At 45.0% G+C, this 16,251-nt stretch overlaps 1 protein-coding gene across 2 annotated transcripts in view; it reads right to left on the reverse strand.

Moving 5' to 3' along the window:
* The window catches only part of LOC144823691 (glycerol-3-phosphate dehydrogenase 1-like protein), a 185,556-nt gene that overhangs the window by 94,739 nt on the left and 74,566 nt on the right, over positions 1-16,251 (reverse strand). For both annotated transcript variants that reach the window (XM_078682426.1, XM_078682425.1), the window contains exon 2: positions 13,538-13,715. In XM_078682426.1, coding sequence (XP_078538552.1) covers positions 13,538-13,715 — 178 coding nt within the window. The remainder of the gene's footprint in view (positions 1-13,537; positions 13,716-16,251) is intronic.

The raw sequence follows: 16,251 nt of genomic DNA on the forward strand, positions 1-16,251 counted from the left end.
CCTCATTCATTCACCAGCTCACCCTTCCAACTTCTTGCAGGTTCCTTTTCATCTCCTTCTCACTCTTTTCCTATATTTCTCTTCCTCCATCTTCATCCATCAGGTGCCTGCATTTCTCTTGCTCCGAAAAATAAGTCTCTGTCCCCAGAAATGACAGGCAGCGCCAACCACAGCCATCCGCCGGCACAATGAAAGCGATGCATAAGCCTTATTGTTTGATGGCTTTTCTGGACATACAAAGCTGTTCGTAGTTTGAGTTTTCAAAATTCTGTACCTAGAGGCTGACATGGCACAAGAAACCCTAAACGCTGTTCTCAAATCAATGATGGCCCACTCCACACTGGGTAGCCCTTCGTTTTAAAGTTAAGGCATCTAACTTGGTCCCATCTGCTGCCAGGAAACAAGTACCACTGTCAAATGCTTTCATGTCCACTATAAGACTTACTTCTTCTTTATGACCTTTCCTCAATTCTAGCTCTGCCTGCTGTGTTATTTTATGATGGTAATACATTGCTTTTGTTTTTTGTTGATTAATTGTAGGTTAGTTTAACATATGGGAACAGCTTATATATATATAGATTTTTCCCCATTTGCAGGGCCTGCAACCGCAGCATGTGCAAGGTGTGATCTGGTCTGGTGAAACGGATTATCTGCATGCTGCATGGGTGTCATAAGCCAGGAAACCCCACTAGTGCACTGAAAACCTTGATCAGAACTGTGCACACATAGGATTGGAGTCCCAAGGCAGTAAATGTTTGAAGACACGGGATAGGTGCAGTTACTCTTGGTACGCTGCCTTTGTTTTGGTTTTAGTACCTTGATCAAAATTGTACTAACAAACTTCCTTTGAGCACTTCGAGGGGCACTGCGATTTTCAGCACAAGAGTGCTATACAGAGTTAGGGATCTTTCTTCCCTAAATCACCCATCTTCTCCAGTTTCCCAATGCTTTCCTAATTTTACTCTAGTGGAAAATTCTGCAAGGTGAACAGACTCGTCCTCTTGAGTAAATTAATCCCTGCAAGGGAAGCCTGATGCTGTGAATCAGGTTTTCCCACTTAGAAGTAGAGGTGTTCCTTTCTTAAGTCTGCAAAAGCCAACTTCTTGTGTTCAGTACATAGAAAGTTGTCTTTGTTAGAGACCGCTTCAAACTGTTGACTTGCTTGTGTCTGCTCCTTACAGCTTTTGGCTTGTGACATTGACAATCACATCTTCGATCAGCCCTGAGGAGAATTTCAGTCCCACTCTCAAACTATTGAATGTTTAGGTGTGTCCTTCCACCTCCCAGGAAACGCTTCCATTAGAGTGCATGACAGATTATTTTACTAGTTTACAACTGGGACTTAAGGTAACCACCTCACTTGTGTAACATTCAATTCTTCTCGTACATAAAGTGCATCCAAAGAGCACTCCTTTTGTTGTTGTTGCTTAGTGTATGACAAATTGATTTTGGGACAGAGGTATACAAAAAAGTAATGGATGGAATAATTGAATTAATCTCAGCCACTGGTAATTGCTCGGGTCGGACCCCAGTCCATTGTTATTTTGCTCACAGTACCACCTCCGTTTGGGCCCAGCCATGTGCAAATCTGTCTTGACCCTGTTCCAATAAGAACAGTCCAGCCAGAACTGGCAGGCAGGTCTTCTCTAAACCAGAATACTAGCAACCCAAGACTGGTTTCACATTTATTAGTGCTCACCAGTAAGGTATAGCTTGGTGCCAGTGGTACAGTGTGCATAGACCCCACATCTGGGCATACGGCCCGCTTAGGACATCACTCTGAAGTATAAAAAAAGGTGACAGATGGAATGCTTAAATTAATCTCAATCACTGGTAAATTACTCAGGACTGCATTCCAATCCATTGTTATTTTGCACACCATGTCACTTCAGTTTGAACCCAACCATATACAAATTAGTATTGACCCTGCTCCAATAGAATCGGTCCAACCCGAACTCCCGGGTCAGGTCCTCCCTGGACCAGAACATAAGCAATGCAAGACTGGTTTTGTCCATCCAGGGGCTCAGCAGCTGAGAATATCATGTCGCACAGAGTGCACGGGCCCACGTCTGAGCATATGCATCTACTTAGGGCATTAAACTGAGTATGCAAAAAAGTGATGGATGGAATGCTTGAATTAATCTCATCCCAATGGTAATTACTCAGAGCTGCATCTGAGTCCGTTGTTATATTGCACACCATGACACTTCCGTTGAACCCAGCCATATGCAAATCAGTCTTGACCCTGCTCAAACAGGATCAGTCCAACCGGAACTGCCAGGTCAGGTCCTCACTGAACTGGAACATAAGAATCACAAGTCTGGTTTCATTATTCAGGTTCATCAGTCAGTTAGAGCTTGGTTAAAGCGGTATAGTGTGCTAGGGACCAACTTCTGGGCACCCCCATCCCACCTAGGGTGCCATCCTGAAGTAAAGAAAACTGTGATGGATGGGACCCATCCGTGCATAACGATGTTCTGGGATGCAGCCTGAGTAATTACTGGTTGCTGAGATTAATTTAAGGATTCCATCCATCACTTTCCCTGTGGAGAAATCACATTCCTACGAGCGTTTCTAGGTTAGGAAAACTATATAAGGATATTTGTGAGTCCTGCAAAGTTCGGATTTTGTGGGAGTTCTAAAATCATGGACTACCTCCGGACCCAGTGTCCCCCTTTCAGACCCCTTTGCAAAATCTGCCAGGTTCCAAAGGGAGGTGGAGGGGAACTTTAGATTTCGCCTTCAAAGTGTTTCAAAGATGTCAACATCCAAAAAATTGCCTTCAACAAAAAATTAAGAATTTCCCCACAAAAGTTCTGCTGAAAGTAGTTTTTTGCAAAAACGTTTTTCAGAAAAGCTTTACAACCTTCATAAATTTCAAGAAGCTTGCAAAGATTGCTTTGAAACTGACCACACTCAGAAAAAGGTTCCATCTACCTGAAGGAGAATATGAGTGTTTTGTATCTCAATAATGACAAAAGTTGGAAAAGAATTAGATTTAAAAACTCAAAGCAACATGCACGGACTCTTTAAATACAAGGTATCAAATAACAGGTCATGAGAAATCAAAGGGCAAATAAAAGAAGGAAAAAGAAAACAAGGACAATCGGAAAATATTGCAATAACGTCAATAACATGAGTAAATCATGGGCAATAAATATAACAATGATAATACAATAGGTATGCAAACAGTAAGATAGGAGTGTTTGAATACATGAAATTGATAAACAACAAGAAAGGAAATGCAAAGGGCATTCCTGGCGGTTGAAGGACTTCTTGCTGGGAGGGTTGTGGGCGGGGCAAACGGAGAGCGCAAGTATTTAGGTATAATGTGATAGGGAGCCATAATTCTTCGCGTTTCGCAGCCATGCGAATGGGGAAAACAAAAGCAGTATCCAACCTGTGGTTGTGACAAACATTGTACCACCAAGCTTTGAAGTAGATGTTAGTTGAAGCCTCCCAATTAATAGTGATCTGTTGAAATGCAATCGCCAACAGCAGGTCAACAATACGAACATCCAGGTCAGCATTTTCCCAACAAGGCGAGAGGCTACCCAAAAAGATGTGAGTACGAGAGAAAGGGAAGCGGGTCTTGAAAATTACGTTAATTTGTGCCCAAACTTGTATCCAAAAATCATGCACTGGTTTACAGAGGAACAACATATGGAGTAGGGTAGCTTGCGAGGAGGAACAGGACCAGCATATATCTGGGGTGGTGGAAAACCTCTTATTAAGGATAGCGGGCATATGGAGCAACCTATTATAAATGAAAAATAGAGACTGTGTTAGGGACGCCGCTCTAGAAGATTTACGGATCTTAATCCATATCTTATCCCACATGGATGTGGACCAAATAGTGTCAAGGTCATGCTCCCATTGTTCCTCAACCTTAAACTTGGCTCTAATAGAATCGTAAGCATGAAGATGTTTGTAGAGAGTAGAAGCCTTGGGAGAAGTGCGTAGGAGAGAGTGAAGTCGTGCAGAGGATGTGGGGGAAGAAGGAGGCCCCTGTGCGTGCAACAGACGAGCATAAACCGTCATCACCGCTGCCTCAAGTAAAATATATTTGGGGGCAAAGGATGTAGGTAAATCATTAGAAGAGCAGAGAGTCGAGAAGGACAAAAAGGTGGAGCCTGAAAATAACTGCGAAATCCAAATTAACCCCTTAAACATGCACGGACTCTTAAACATACACTTGTGTGTGAGTTTACTAATGTTTTGGCCTTCATGATGTGCGAGTTTCATTTTACTAATAGTAATTTTGCGATAGCAGAAACTCTATCCGTTCTCCGCCCCGACTGCGGAGTCTTTGCAGTTGTAACATTCCTATTAGTAAAATTAAACTTGCAGTTTGTGAATACCCAAAAAATGTCAAACACACAAAAGTGTACATTTTTCTGTGTGAATCAGGCCCTCTGTGTATATCTGATCAGTAATGGCCAATCTTCTGCCTTTTTTAAGGCTCCAAATTAAAAGTGGAGGGAGAGTTACCCAGGAATCCCCTGAAGTACCCTTGTGTTCACCAATACATCCCACTATCCTGAAATAATGTTTTACTATATTCACACACAACAGGGTGAACCCGGTGCACTCGCAAGACAACTTTCAGTGCCCCTGCTCCACACCATGCCTCCTAACTCTTCTCCCATCTGTCACTACCCATTACTAATGGTCATGTAATGCACATTTGTCTCTCAGACAAACCTGTGCTCAAAGCTGTCTCAGACTACCCATCTACAATGTTTTGTTATTTTTTATTAGATGTGACAACGGTTGTCTATGACTCAGCTGAATTATTTGTGTGGCCCAATCATTAAATCTTCAGCAAGTATTTTTTTCCCCCAAAATAATTTTGTAAATAAATGCATGTTCATGTACTGCTCTACTCACTTTTCTTTTTTAGCTTTTCACCCAATCCTAGATTCTAAAAAAACGAAATCTAAAAATATTAATTGGCGAAACCTATTTCAAACAGATCGTTTGAATGTTTTATCAGAGCGAGGCCAAAACAGATTTTGCAATATGAATCTGTGGCGAGCACATGTCTATGTCATCACTATATTGGTGTTCTGAATCATGTGCTGTGTTGAAAATACACTGTTGCCCAACTATTTTTTTTTAACTCTTCACACCAACTGCTCAAGCCTCTTGCCCCACTGGAAAAATGTGAAAGCTCAGCAGTTATCCGAGACGACAGTCACAATGGGCAGCAGAACATTTCCTCTTAAGCAAGAAGAAAGATGTTGAAACTAAACCAAAGGGTAGTTGTCATCATGGCTTCCGCTGGTAGCAACAGTTACTGGGGGAAAGTTACAAGCTGTCCTCAAAATATCATAAATATTACACAGTTTTTGCATTTTGCGCCTAACACGTGTGACAGTGATCACGGTGTTAGAAGTTCAGTTCCAGTGTGTGAATAAAGATGATCAACTAACTCAGTGTTCTCCAAAGTCAGTTCTGGAGGGCCTGATCCATGCCAGGTTTTTAGCATATCCCTATTTAGTTGCAGAACCCGGTGGCAGCTGGTTCACGGCTGCAGCGGTGCTCGTGGGCTCACTTTAATTTTAATTTGCTGAAATTTTAAAACTGTTATTCTTGTGTCGTTCTTACCTGGCTGCTGCTCCTCAAATTACATCTGCCGCTCCCCTAGCCCCGGTCCGGCATGGCTGAGTGCCGCTTGATCCGGAGGGCTGACGGGGTTGCGGCCGCCATCTTGAGGGGGCAGACCAGTCCCTAGGGTAGCGCTTCAGCTTCCGCGCTCCTAGGCTTCAAAAGCGTAGCCCCATGCGCACGCGCAGCGGACTTGCAGAACCCGGTGGCAGCTGGTTCACGGCTGCAGCGGTGCTCGTGGGCTCACTTTAATTTTAATTTGCTGAAATTTTAAAACTGTTATTCTTGTGTCGTTCTTACCTGGCTGCTGCTCCTCAAATTACATCTGCCACTCCCCTAGCCCCGGTCCGGCACGGCTGAGTGCCGCTTGATCCGGAGGGCTGACGGGGTTGCGGCCGCCATCTTGAGGGGGCAGACCAGTCCCTAGGGTAGCGCTTCAGCTTCCGCGCTCCTAGGCTTCAAAAGCATAGCCCCATGCGCACGCGCAGCGGACTTGCAGAACCCGGTGGCAGCTGGTTCACGGCTGCAGCGGTGCTCGTGGGCTCACTTTAATTTTAATTTGCTGAAATTTTAAAACTGTTATTCTTGTGTCGTTCTTACCTGGCTGCTGCTCCTCAAATTACATCTGCCGCTCCCCTAGCCCCGGTCCGGCACGGCTGAGTGCCGCTTGATCCGGAGGGCTGACGGGGTTGCGGCCGCCATCTTGAGGGGGCAGACCAGTCCCTAGGGTAGCGCTTCAGCTTCCGCGCTCCTAGGCTTCAAAAGCGTAGCCCCATGCGCACGCGCAGCGGACTTGCAGAACCCGGTGGCGGCTGGTTCACGGCTGCAGCGGTGCTCGTGGGCTCACTTTAATTTTAATTTGCTGAAATTTTAAAACTGTTATTCTTGTGTCGTTCTTACCTGGCTGCTGCTCCTCAAATTACATCTGCCGCTCCCCTAGCCCCGGTCCGGCACGGCTGAGTGCCGCTTGATCCGGAGGGCTGACGGGGTTGCGGCCGCCATCTTGAGGGGGCAGACCAGTCCCTAGGGTAGCGCTTCAGCTTCCGCGCTCCTAGGCTTCAAAAGCGTAGCCCCATGCGCACGCACAGCGGGCGCGCCGGTGGCGCGCCAAAGGCAAGCCCGTCTGCGCCCGTCCGCGGCCGGCCAGGGCTAGGGGCACCCTACTATGCCCAAATTTTATCATACTCCTCAGACGAGCTCCTCGCCCATCAAAATTACGGTGTCCTTAGTGCTACCTCTGTGTCCACCATATTTAACCTTGGCCTTGCTAGACCCCCACTCTCTCCCCCCTATGGTCTTAACCCGCCCTTCTATCCCTTCCCTGCCTAATCGTCCCCTAGAACCGGTCCAGACTTCTGGTTCAGGAGCCATCATTTCGGCTGCTCTATTAAACACCAGATCAGCAGTGAAGCACCAACTAGAACTCTTTGATTTCTTAGACTGCCATAAACCTGATTTGTTATTTCTAACGGAAACCTGGTTTTGTCCCGAGTCCCTCCCCAATATTCTTGCACTACTTCCCTCCACTTACTACGCACTACGGACGGATCGACCATCGGGCAGGGCAGGTGGAGGGGTCGCCTTGATCGACCGTTCGGACTTTCGTTTCCAACCCCTCTCCTGCCCGACCATTAAGGGAACCAAATGTTTAGTAATTCGGTCTGTGTCCTTCCAAACCCCTGTAACCTGTGTCCTTGTTTACCGCCCCCCCGGCTCCACCCCTCACTTTTTAGCTGAATTCGAGGAGCTGTTGGCCACATTAATAGTCAACAATTCTTCTGTATTAATTCTTGGTGACTTCAATTTTTGGCCCTTAGACCCGGCAGAAGACACAGCATCTAGGAACTTTACAGATTCCCTTCTTAGCCTAAATTTCACCCCCCATGTATCCGCACCCACTCATTGTAAGGGCCATATGTTAGATCAAATTTGGTCCCTGAACATCCCAGTGTCCCCCCTCACTATCACTCCTTGTTTGTGGTCAGACCACTTCCTAATTTGGTTTACCCTAAACCTGCACTGTCTCAAACGCCTAGCTCTTCCTAAGAACATCTGGGCTCGCAACTGGAGCAAGGCGGACATCCCTGCCTTGTGTTCCTCTTTACAAAACTCCAATCCAATTCTGGAGGAACTCTCTCCATCATCGCAGGTTGATGCGATTAACACCTGGCTATCCAGGTCCTGCAATCAGGTTGCCCCCTGAAACGCGTTGCTGTGAAGCGCGCCCACAATGTTAATCATTGGTTTTCTGCTTAACTTAAAGGTAAGAAGCTTGCTGCTCGCCAGGCCGAACGCGCATGGAGGCGCTCTTATTGTCCTACTTTAAAAACCCAGTACTCACTCTTACTTAATATATATAAAAAGGCTATTTTATCAGTCAAGACTGATTATTTCTCTGAGAAAATACTCTCAGCGGGAAATCAGTCTAGAGAAATTTTCTCTACTGTACATGAGCTGGCACTCTCAGACAGAACTACACTAAAACCTCTGCCCTCCCAAGCTCCCTGCGACTCTTTGAACAATTTCTTTGTGGAGAAAATTGTAGCCATTAAAGCCAACATACCTCCCCCCCTTCACTCGCCCCGGCCCCGGACCCCTGCCCCAACCGGTTTTATCTGGACCATATTCCTCTGCTGACCGAAGAATCACTGTCTTTTCTGGCAGCGAAAGTTAAATCCGATTCCCCCTCAGACATCTGCCCAGCACCCATTCTGAAAGAAATCTTCCGAGCCTGCCCGGCCCCCCCTTTGACATTCTTAAATGAGTCTTTGGTGATGGGTGTAGTTCCTAAACTTCACAAATCAGCCATAATCATCCCCCTCTTAAAAAAAAACGGTGCTGACCCTACCTCCCTAACGAACTACAGACCAATTTCCCTTCTCCCTTATCTGGGAAAAATCCTGGAGTGCCACGTTGCCACTGTCCTCAGCTCTTTTATGGAGGATAGTGGCTACCTGGCCCCTCGTCAGGCCGGATTCCGCCCCCGCCACTCCACTGAGAGGGTGGTGGTTTCAGTCCTGGATAGTTTAAGGGAAGGAATGGACAAAGGCCAACCTCAGGCTTTGGTCCTTCTTGATTTGTCCGCTGCTTTTGACACGGTTGACCACTCCATCCTTCTCTCCCGTGTCAGGGCATCGGGCGTCAGGGGGCCTCCCCTGACTTGGCTAAATTCCTTCTTGAGGGACCGAACCCAGGCCGTCCATCTTGATGAGTTTTCTTCTTCTCCACTAAAGATGCACTGCGGTGTTCCCCAGGGCTCCTCCCTATCCCCTCTTTTATTTAATCTCTATATTTTTCCTCTCATTTTTGCTCTTCAACAGATGGAGGTCACCGTTTTTAACTATGCGGATGACCTTCAGTTGATTTTCCATCTCTCTGACTCTCCCAAATCTATTTTCAACTTTCAGTTAGTTATGATTTTCATCAGGGACTGGATGAATTCTAACCATCTTAAACTCAACCCAGACAAGACCGAGTTGGTCTTGACTGGTGGAGCATCCAGTCCCTGGTCTCCCACGTTTTGGCCCCCTGTACTTGGTTCTCCCCCCTCACCCTCGTATTCTGTTAAAACACTTGGGATTACATTAAACTGTAATTTAACCCTGCACTCCCAGATCAGCACGGTGGTGTCTTCCTGTTTCTTTACTCTTCGCACTATTAGAAAAATGTCAAGATTCTTTTCAGTTCCCGCTCTTAAACTCATCATGATGGCCATGGTTTTGTCCCGGCTGGACTACGGTAACATCCTCTACAATGGCGTCCCAGCCTATGCTCTTCGACGCCTACAGCTGGTACAGAACCAAGCGGCACGCCTTATCTTTGGCCTCCCTAAATTCCATCATGCCACCGCCGTACTTAAGAACTTGCACTGGCTACCCATTAGGGAGAGGGCTCTTTTTAAATTGGGCTGCACTGTGTTTCAGGCTCGAGCAAGAACCGCCCCAGCCTTCATAAATTCGGCAATTTCCAGGTACACACCTGCCAGAGAGCTTCGCTTCTCTTCCCAATCCCTTCTCTCTGTCCCACGCTTCAGGAAAATGAGGATGGGGGGGGCGAAGTTCGCAGTTCTTGGTCCTACTTTCTGGAACTCTCTTCCCCCCAATGTTCGCTCCATCTTACTCTATCAAGATTTCCGTAAATCATTAAAAACTTATCTTTTCCTGCAAGCCTTCCCTGTTTAGTCCCTCCCAGTTGCCATACGAGGTTTTTAACAGTCCTAGCGCCATGAAACCGTTAGGTAAAAGTGCGCTTTATAAGTGTTTTTAAATTCAAATTCAAATAGTTGGTTAATGTGGTGATCTGAAAAATCTGGCATGGATCCGGCTCTCCAGGACTGACTTTGGAGAACCCTGAACTAACTCCATGTCATCATGGCCAGTCTTCCCAGTTCTCAACTATTCACCTACAAATCATTATCAGGAGAGATGCTCTAATAAGTTCAATACAAAACAAGGCCCCATTTCCCAAGATGCATTAGGTTTCCACTCAAAAACCTAGGGCTGGTAACGCTGTCCATAATGATATTGAGATGGTCACACTAGTGTGAACAGAGTTGCTCAGGGTTTGGGGTGCAGACTTCGCCTGATTTATCGCTTGACGGACAGGGTAGTGCCCGTTGGGATGACGGAGGACATTAAGTCTGCCGTCCCAAAGGTACTCATCTGTCAAGTTTAGAGATGACAGCAGCCTAGCGATCATCTCTGTACCTTGAAAGTTGCTACCGTACAGCGGTTTCCTTCAAGGCACAGAAATTTGGAGAACAGCCACCATCGGTTTAGGCATTCTTTCACCAAACTTTAAACTTTTTTTTTTCTTTTTCAGAAACAAACTCCCAAAGCAGGAATTTATTTCTGAGCAACAAAAAAGTAATGACCTCACACTGGGAGTGTGTTGACTTTACGCCTACATCTCCTACTCCGTCATACCCGCACATTAAACTTTCCGTTGACGGTGCCAACAGGTACTCTGCCGACAGAATTAAAGATTACAGTCTGCTCATCTCTAAATGAGAAGAGACTGACCGAGAGTTTGGGGGACCGGGTATTCTATTACATTCGTGATGAATTACCCTGTCCGACAAACTCTAAATCTGCCTCTTTGACTACTAGAATTGTTGATATTTCTTATTAGGAGTTATTTTGATTAGTAAAGACATTTTTACTGTCTTGTTTTTGAAGAATTGCAAGAATAAACAACGCCATGACAGACCTTCTAGTAGGGAGAAAACTTTTCAAGCATGCCTGCAATCTACTGGCCTTCTTATCAGTATGCTTTATGTTTTGTAAACTAAGTTCAAAATCAATATAGTACTCCTCTGTGCTGTCATGTCTAAACGGAGAATGGGGGGCGAAGGAGGAAAGTTATAATACTTCATTCAACCCTTGTGATATTTCTCGAAGAGTAAAACTCCACTTGAGCGCCACCCCTTGAGCTACACACCTGTAGCTTTTCAGGTCTGTACTAAAACACTCAAGTATGGCCGTTCGAGGGGGAAAAGGAAGTGGGGAACACTAAATTGGAATTATGTGTGCATGCAAGTGCCTATTGTGCGTGTACTAATAGTTGTTCTGTAAAATCAATTAAATATAATAAAAAAATAAACACTCAAGTAGTTCCCAGTCAACATATGTTTACCATATTAGTTTCTGAGGCCATTTGAGGTTTACCAATTGCATTCTTACAATCGCATTTACTAATGTTATCAATATTATGGAAGAATTAGGTATTCAGCGGTATATTCTGTCATGTTTCTGTGGAAAAGAAGGCTAGCGCCACTTCCACCTTGGAGAAAATCATAAACTGTTCCTCATGCACAACTTGAAGCTTTGTTAGCCGCAGTACCATTGCCTGCATTTCATTTTGTATAAGATGTTTTCGTGTCTTAGCAGGAAGCCAATACAATTTCCAACTTTGTGTATGGAGGCAGCATTCCTCTCATAGGAGTCCATTGCCCTGCCCTTCCCCCACCACCCTTCCTCCCATGACCTTGTTCTATCCAGGCAGTCGAACCACGTGATTCACTGAGAATGGATTTGCTGGCTTTATAAAGTGGTAAAAAGTATCCAAATGTCATACTCTGAGAATGGCGTTTGGTCCTAACACCACAATATTGTGTCAAACGCTGTTCTCATTGGTAGTACTGAGTCAAAACCATCTCGTCTTCCTGAAGGCTGTTCAAGGCAGGCCTTTCCTGGAGCAGCCTGTGTATTTCGCTGTCACTCTGCTGCCTGAACTTTACAGTTACTCCATTTCAAAGTGAAACAGTGGGTGTTACATCTCTTTTTCGTTACAAAGATGTATTGTGTGGAACCGCATTGTCTCCAGGTAAAAGTAAACATGCCAGTGAAAAAGTCTGCTGGCCAGCAGAGCTAAAATGATTCAGACTAAAGTGCACAGTGCAGTCCCTTGTTTTAGTTAGTGCTCTCTGGAAATGTGATGCGAAGAAAGAACATTAAACTAGGTGTCATTGTATTCTTTGTGTGGAAAATTTAAATCTTTAAAATGTTATATACTTGCTCTTTATTCAGTACAACTAGGGTGGCAAAAGTGCTCTGTACATGTCCGGTATCATGTGATTGGTTCTGAGCTTTCATTTAATAAGTCAGTACTTTCAGGGAGTTGTATAGTCTGTTTAATTCAGATGAACCACTGCCCCCTTGTTCATGAATAGGCCAGGACCGGATGCACGGTGTATATAGGCCGATGTGGCAATGCTGAGTGTGTCATGCTATTTTTTGAGAAATTAAGGCAGTGAAGTACTACATGTGTTTGATCATACCAAAGACGCCATGGATGGAATCTGCCTGCATGCAGAAAGCACTGTATTGTTACTTTCCAACGATCATTCCAGAGGGGTCAAACATTGGATGTGCAAGAAGTCTAAGTATTCCTTCATCCAAGTGTTTAAAAAAAAAGGGCAGACTTAGTATTAAATGGCCATTAATACCGCACTTTATTTCTCTACCTCAAATTTGATTTTATCCTCAGAAGGCTCGTGAACAGAAATCCAGCATTCATCCAGCTCTGTCTCAGTCTGTTTGTCTATGCGCACCTGCTTTTGCGTTGTCTAACTGTATGTTTGGTGTGTAGGACTCAGTGCTTAATTTGAGCCAGTGGTTTATGATGGTCAGCACCGGCACTTAATCATCAACACTGGCGCTTTTCATGAGCACCAGTTAAGGACACATTAATTTATTGGGAGATTAAGTGGTTTGCCCAGAATGACAGGATGTTGAGCAAACACTGACACTCGAGCCAGGTTCCCCAGGTACGAAGTCGGCAGCTCTGGCCATTACGCCACATCTTCTCCCCACTTTCTTGGTTAACAGTTAGCTCTTTTTTAGGCGGCGCTAACAGGAAAATTGGGCTGAAGCAAGCTGCCTCCTGATGAGAGCCCCGGCACTTTTTTTTTTTTACAAATAAACCACTGGTAGGATTGTTTCTGTAATTGTGATCATTTCTGTGTGCATGGGTATGTCTGCGTCAGGTGGGTGACGGAGAGTGGGGTCAGTGAGCATGAGATTTGTTTATCTCGGTGTATGTGTGTGCATAGGTGTCTGTATGTCTATTGGCTTGTACACAGGTGTTTGTACAGGTATTTATGTAACAGAAATCTAGCTGACAGCAAAAGAGAGAAGTACATTGAAGCATCAGGATGAAAACTTGAGGGGGACATGATTACAAAATCAAGCACTTAGCTAATGGATTCAGGGAAAGAAAGAATGTAATCATGTTTGGAACAAAGTGGGGTGATGGCATGGTTCATATATTTACCAGTGGCATACAATACAATATGACATTTTAACTGCCCCTGACTCTCTTTATTCTCTGTTTGTTGTTGTGCAGGATTGTACAACTGAATTACATCGTAAAAGTCAATTGAACATTTTTTTCACAATTAATCAACTGCCCGCTCTCTCTGACTTACCACATTTTTAGGCAGCTTGTGACCCGGAAGATACTTGACATTTTCGTGGTCTTCGTTTATGATCTCAGTCAGTTTCCTTCCGTTTATTAGTTCTTCAAAAACCCACAAGTTGACGATGGGATTGAACCTGTTGGATTTCCGTACATTACCACCAATGATCTTGGCAATGGCGGAACCCCTTAGGAAAGAAATGACAGAAAATGAAACCCAGGAAGACAATTGTACAGCAGACATAATCATCATAAGGTTGGACTAGATGCTGAAGGAGTCCTATCGTCTGCTGGTGCCACTAAAAGCTCTTACCAAGCCTTGGCAAATCCAAAGGTTTTGACAATTGCATAGGAAAGGGTTTTTCTTAAGCTGCACTAAGACACACCGAAGAGCATAGCATGAGCAGCAGTGGTGCAGGTTTCTCTTCTACAACACACAGAATGAGTGTAATCAGAGTTGCAGCAGTGTAATCGTTCTGATACGGTGCAAGTACAGCTTAAGTAGAAGCAATGCAAGCATACGTACACACACACACACATATATATATATATATATATATATCTCCCCCTTTTCCTACTTAGAGGATATTAACAAGTGGCAGGGAAGCAGTAAGCCCCTGTGTCAGCCTAGACCTTATATTCCCAAGTCTGTGGGACTGAAACTCCACTATCTGCAGATAGGGTGGCCAGAACAAAACTATGGCCCAACAGAATGCAGGGTGGCAGGGTGACATGGTGGGTCATTTAACTCTTGTGTGCCCCCAGGGAGACAGCAGAAATACGAGCAAAGCAGGATGGGCATCCTAATCTGGCCCCAGTGTAAAGGCCGTCACTTATGCCCTGGGGGTCTTGGAGGAGTCCACTCAGAGGGGGTTTACTGCTGATTGCCCTGTGGTTTCAAAGGGGTTTATCACTTAGAGGGAGACAGACACAATGCGGCCTGCTCCTCTTTCATTAAAGAGCAACAGGTAAAGTGAAAAGGGAAATCTTCATAAGATCCTGTGGTGCAGGGGAGCCCTCAACATTCAGGGGCCCATTAACCCTTCAGGGGGTTTCTATTTAGCCCAAGGCCATTGAATTTCTGTGAGATATGGGAGACATAGAGGTCCCTCTTCACATTTTGCAGGTGTGCCCCAACATTTTCCTTTACGTCACTGTCAGAATCTGTTCTTCCCTTGCCATGGGCTGCCCCACTCCCAAGGCGTCCCACCTAGGCACAATCCTGGAAGTGTAGAGGAAGTGTCTAATTATCAATCATAATTTATGCACAAGTCAGGCAGGAAGCACAAGGACATTACACCTCTCCTGAAACTCAGAGCAAAGACATACAATGCATCCAAATACTCGAGGTGAGGATGGATTCCTCTTCCAACTCTAGCCATGGAAGAATTGGCAAAAGTGTTTATGAAGCTTGAGGTAGTTTCAGCAATCGAGGAGAGTAAAAATACAACCCTACCATTGGGCCTGCTTGAAATGCTGTTGCACATGCATCAGAGACTGCGGGCAGCCACGGCCCGTGGAGGGAGTTCCGGTGGGACATTAAGGCGGGGCGGGGGAGGGGCAAGGTGGGGGGTGCTAAAAACCAGAATATGGATAATTGAAGGTAAGTAAACAATTTAATTAATTAAACGAATTTCGTAGCACGCACTGCATCGCATTTTGCGATGCAGGGCGCGCTACAAAATGTGTTTTATTTATTAAATTGTTTACTTACCTCTAATTATCCATATTCCAGTCCCACCCTGCCCGTGTCCCGCCCCGCCTTCCTGCCCCACCGTAACTCCCTCCACGGGCCGCGGCTGACTGAGGGTCACTAATAGAGAGCTTTAAAAGACAGAACACCAGCAGTGCAATGCTACAAAACATGTCCAGGATAAAAGCAGCTTTCACCTGGCCTTAACGCAGCTGTTTTATAGAGGTGCATTTTAGTTCTGGGTGAAATTGTAGGTTTTCAAGAATTAAACTACAATCAGTGAGCTCTGATGGGCAGGGCCGGTCTGTGATTTTGTCAGAACAGCCCCCGTGCTTTGCATAGCAAACGCAGTGAGCGAGCCTGACCACTGCAAGGGGGGCTTGGGGGGGGGGTCTCCCTCCACGAAAATGTGGGGAAAATGGTAGATTCAGCAACACATTTTACATCATATATTAAATTGTATTCGTTTTTAAAGCATGGTAAATGATGATCTTACAGTGCACCAGGATACAGCAATTTTTATTGGGGCTCTTCAATGATTCCCCCATTATCACCCTCCAGCACTGCCTTTTACTGCTCCATAGCCACTCACATGAATTTCATTTGTTTTATAGCGCCTCTTATACCAGTGTAGGGTGTTGGAGCATTTTACATCACACCCAAACACACAGACAATGAATTATACATGTGTTAATTAGCGTATAGAAAATGTTACGACGACAAAAGGGACTATAAGGTGTAGGATTCACATGTCATCCATACCGGTAAGCATTTTTTAAGAGTGCTTGGTCTGGGGAAGCACAGCCTCAGGATTCAGATTGTAACACAGTGGTTAGGGTTGACTTAACTAATAAGAATTTACTTCTACTTATTAGCAAAATTAGGATAATGAAATACTGGGACAAAAACATAACTTGCTAACCTAGATTACGATAGTAACTTATGAACTTCACAGTAACAAAAAGGGTCTATTTGACAAAAGTCGTAAACCACTGAGCTACGCACATAAGATACTGATCTGTGATCTGCAT

This window comes from Lissotriton helveticus, chromosome 3_1 (genome assembly GCF_964261635.1).
Source record: "Lissotriton helveticus chromosome 3_1, aLisHel1.1, whole genome shotgun sequence".
Taxonomy (NCBI): domain Eukaryota; kingdom Metazoa; phylum Chordata; class Amphibia; order Caudata; family Salamandridae; genus Lissotriton; species Lissotriton helveticus.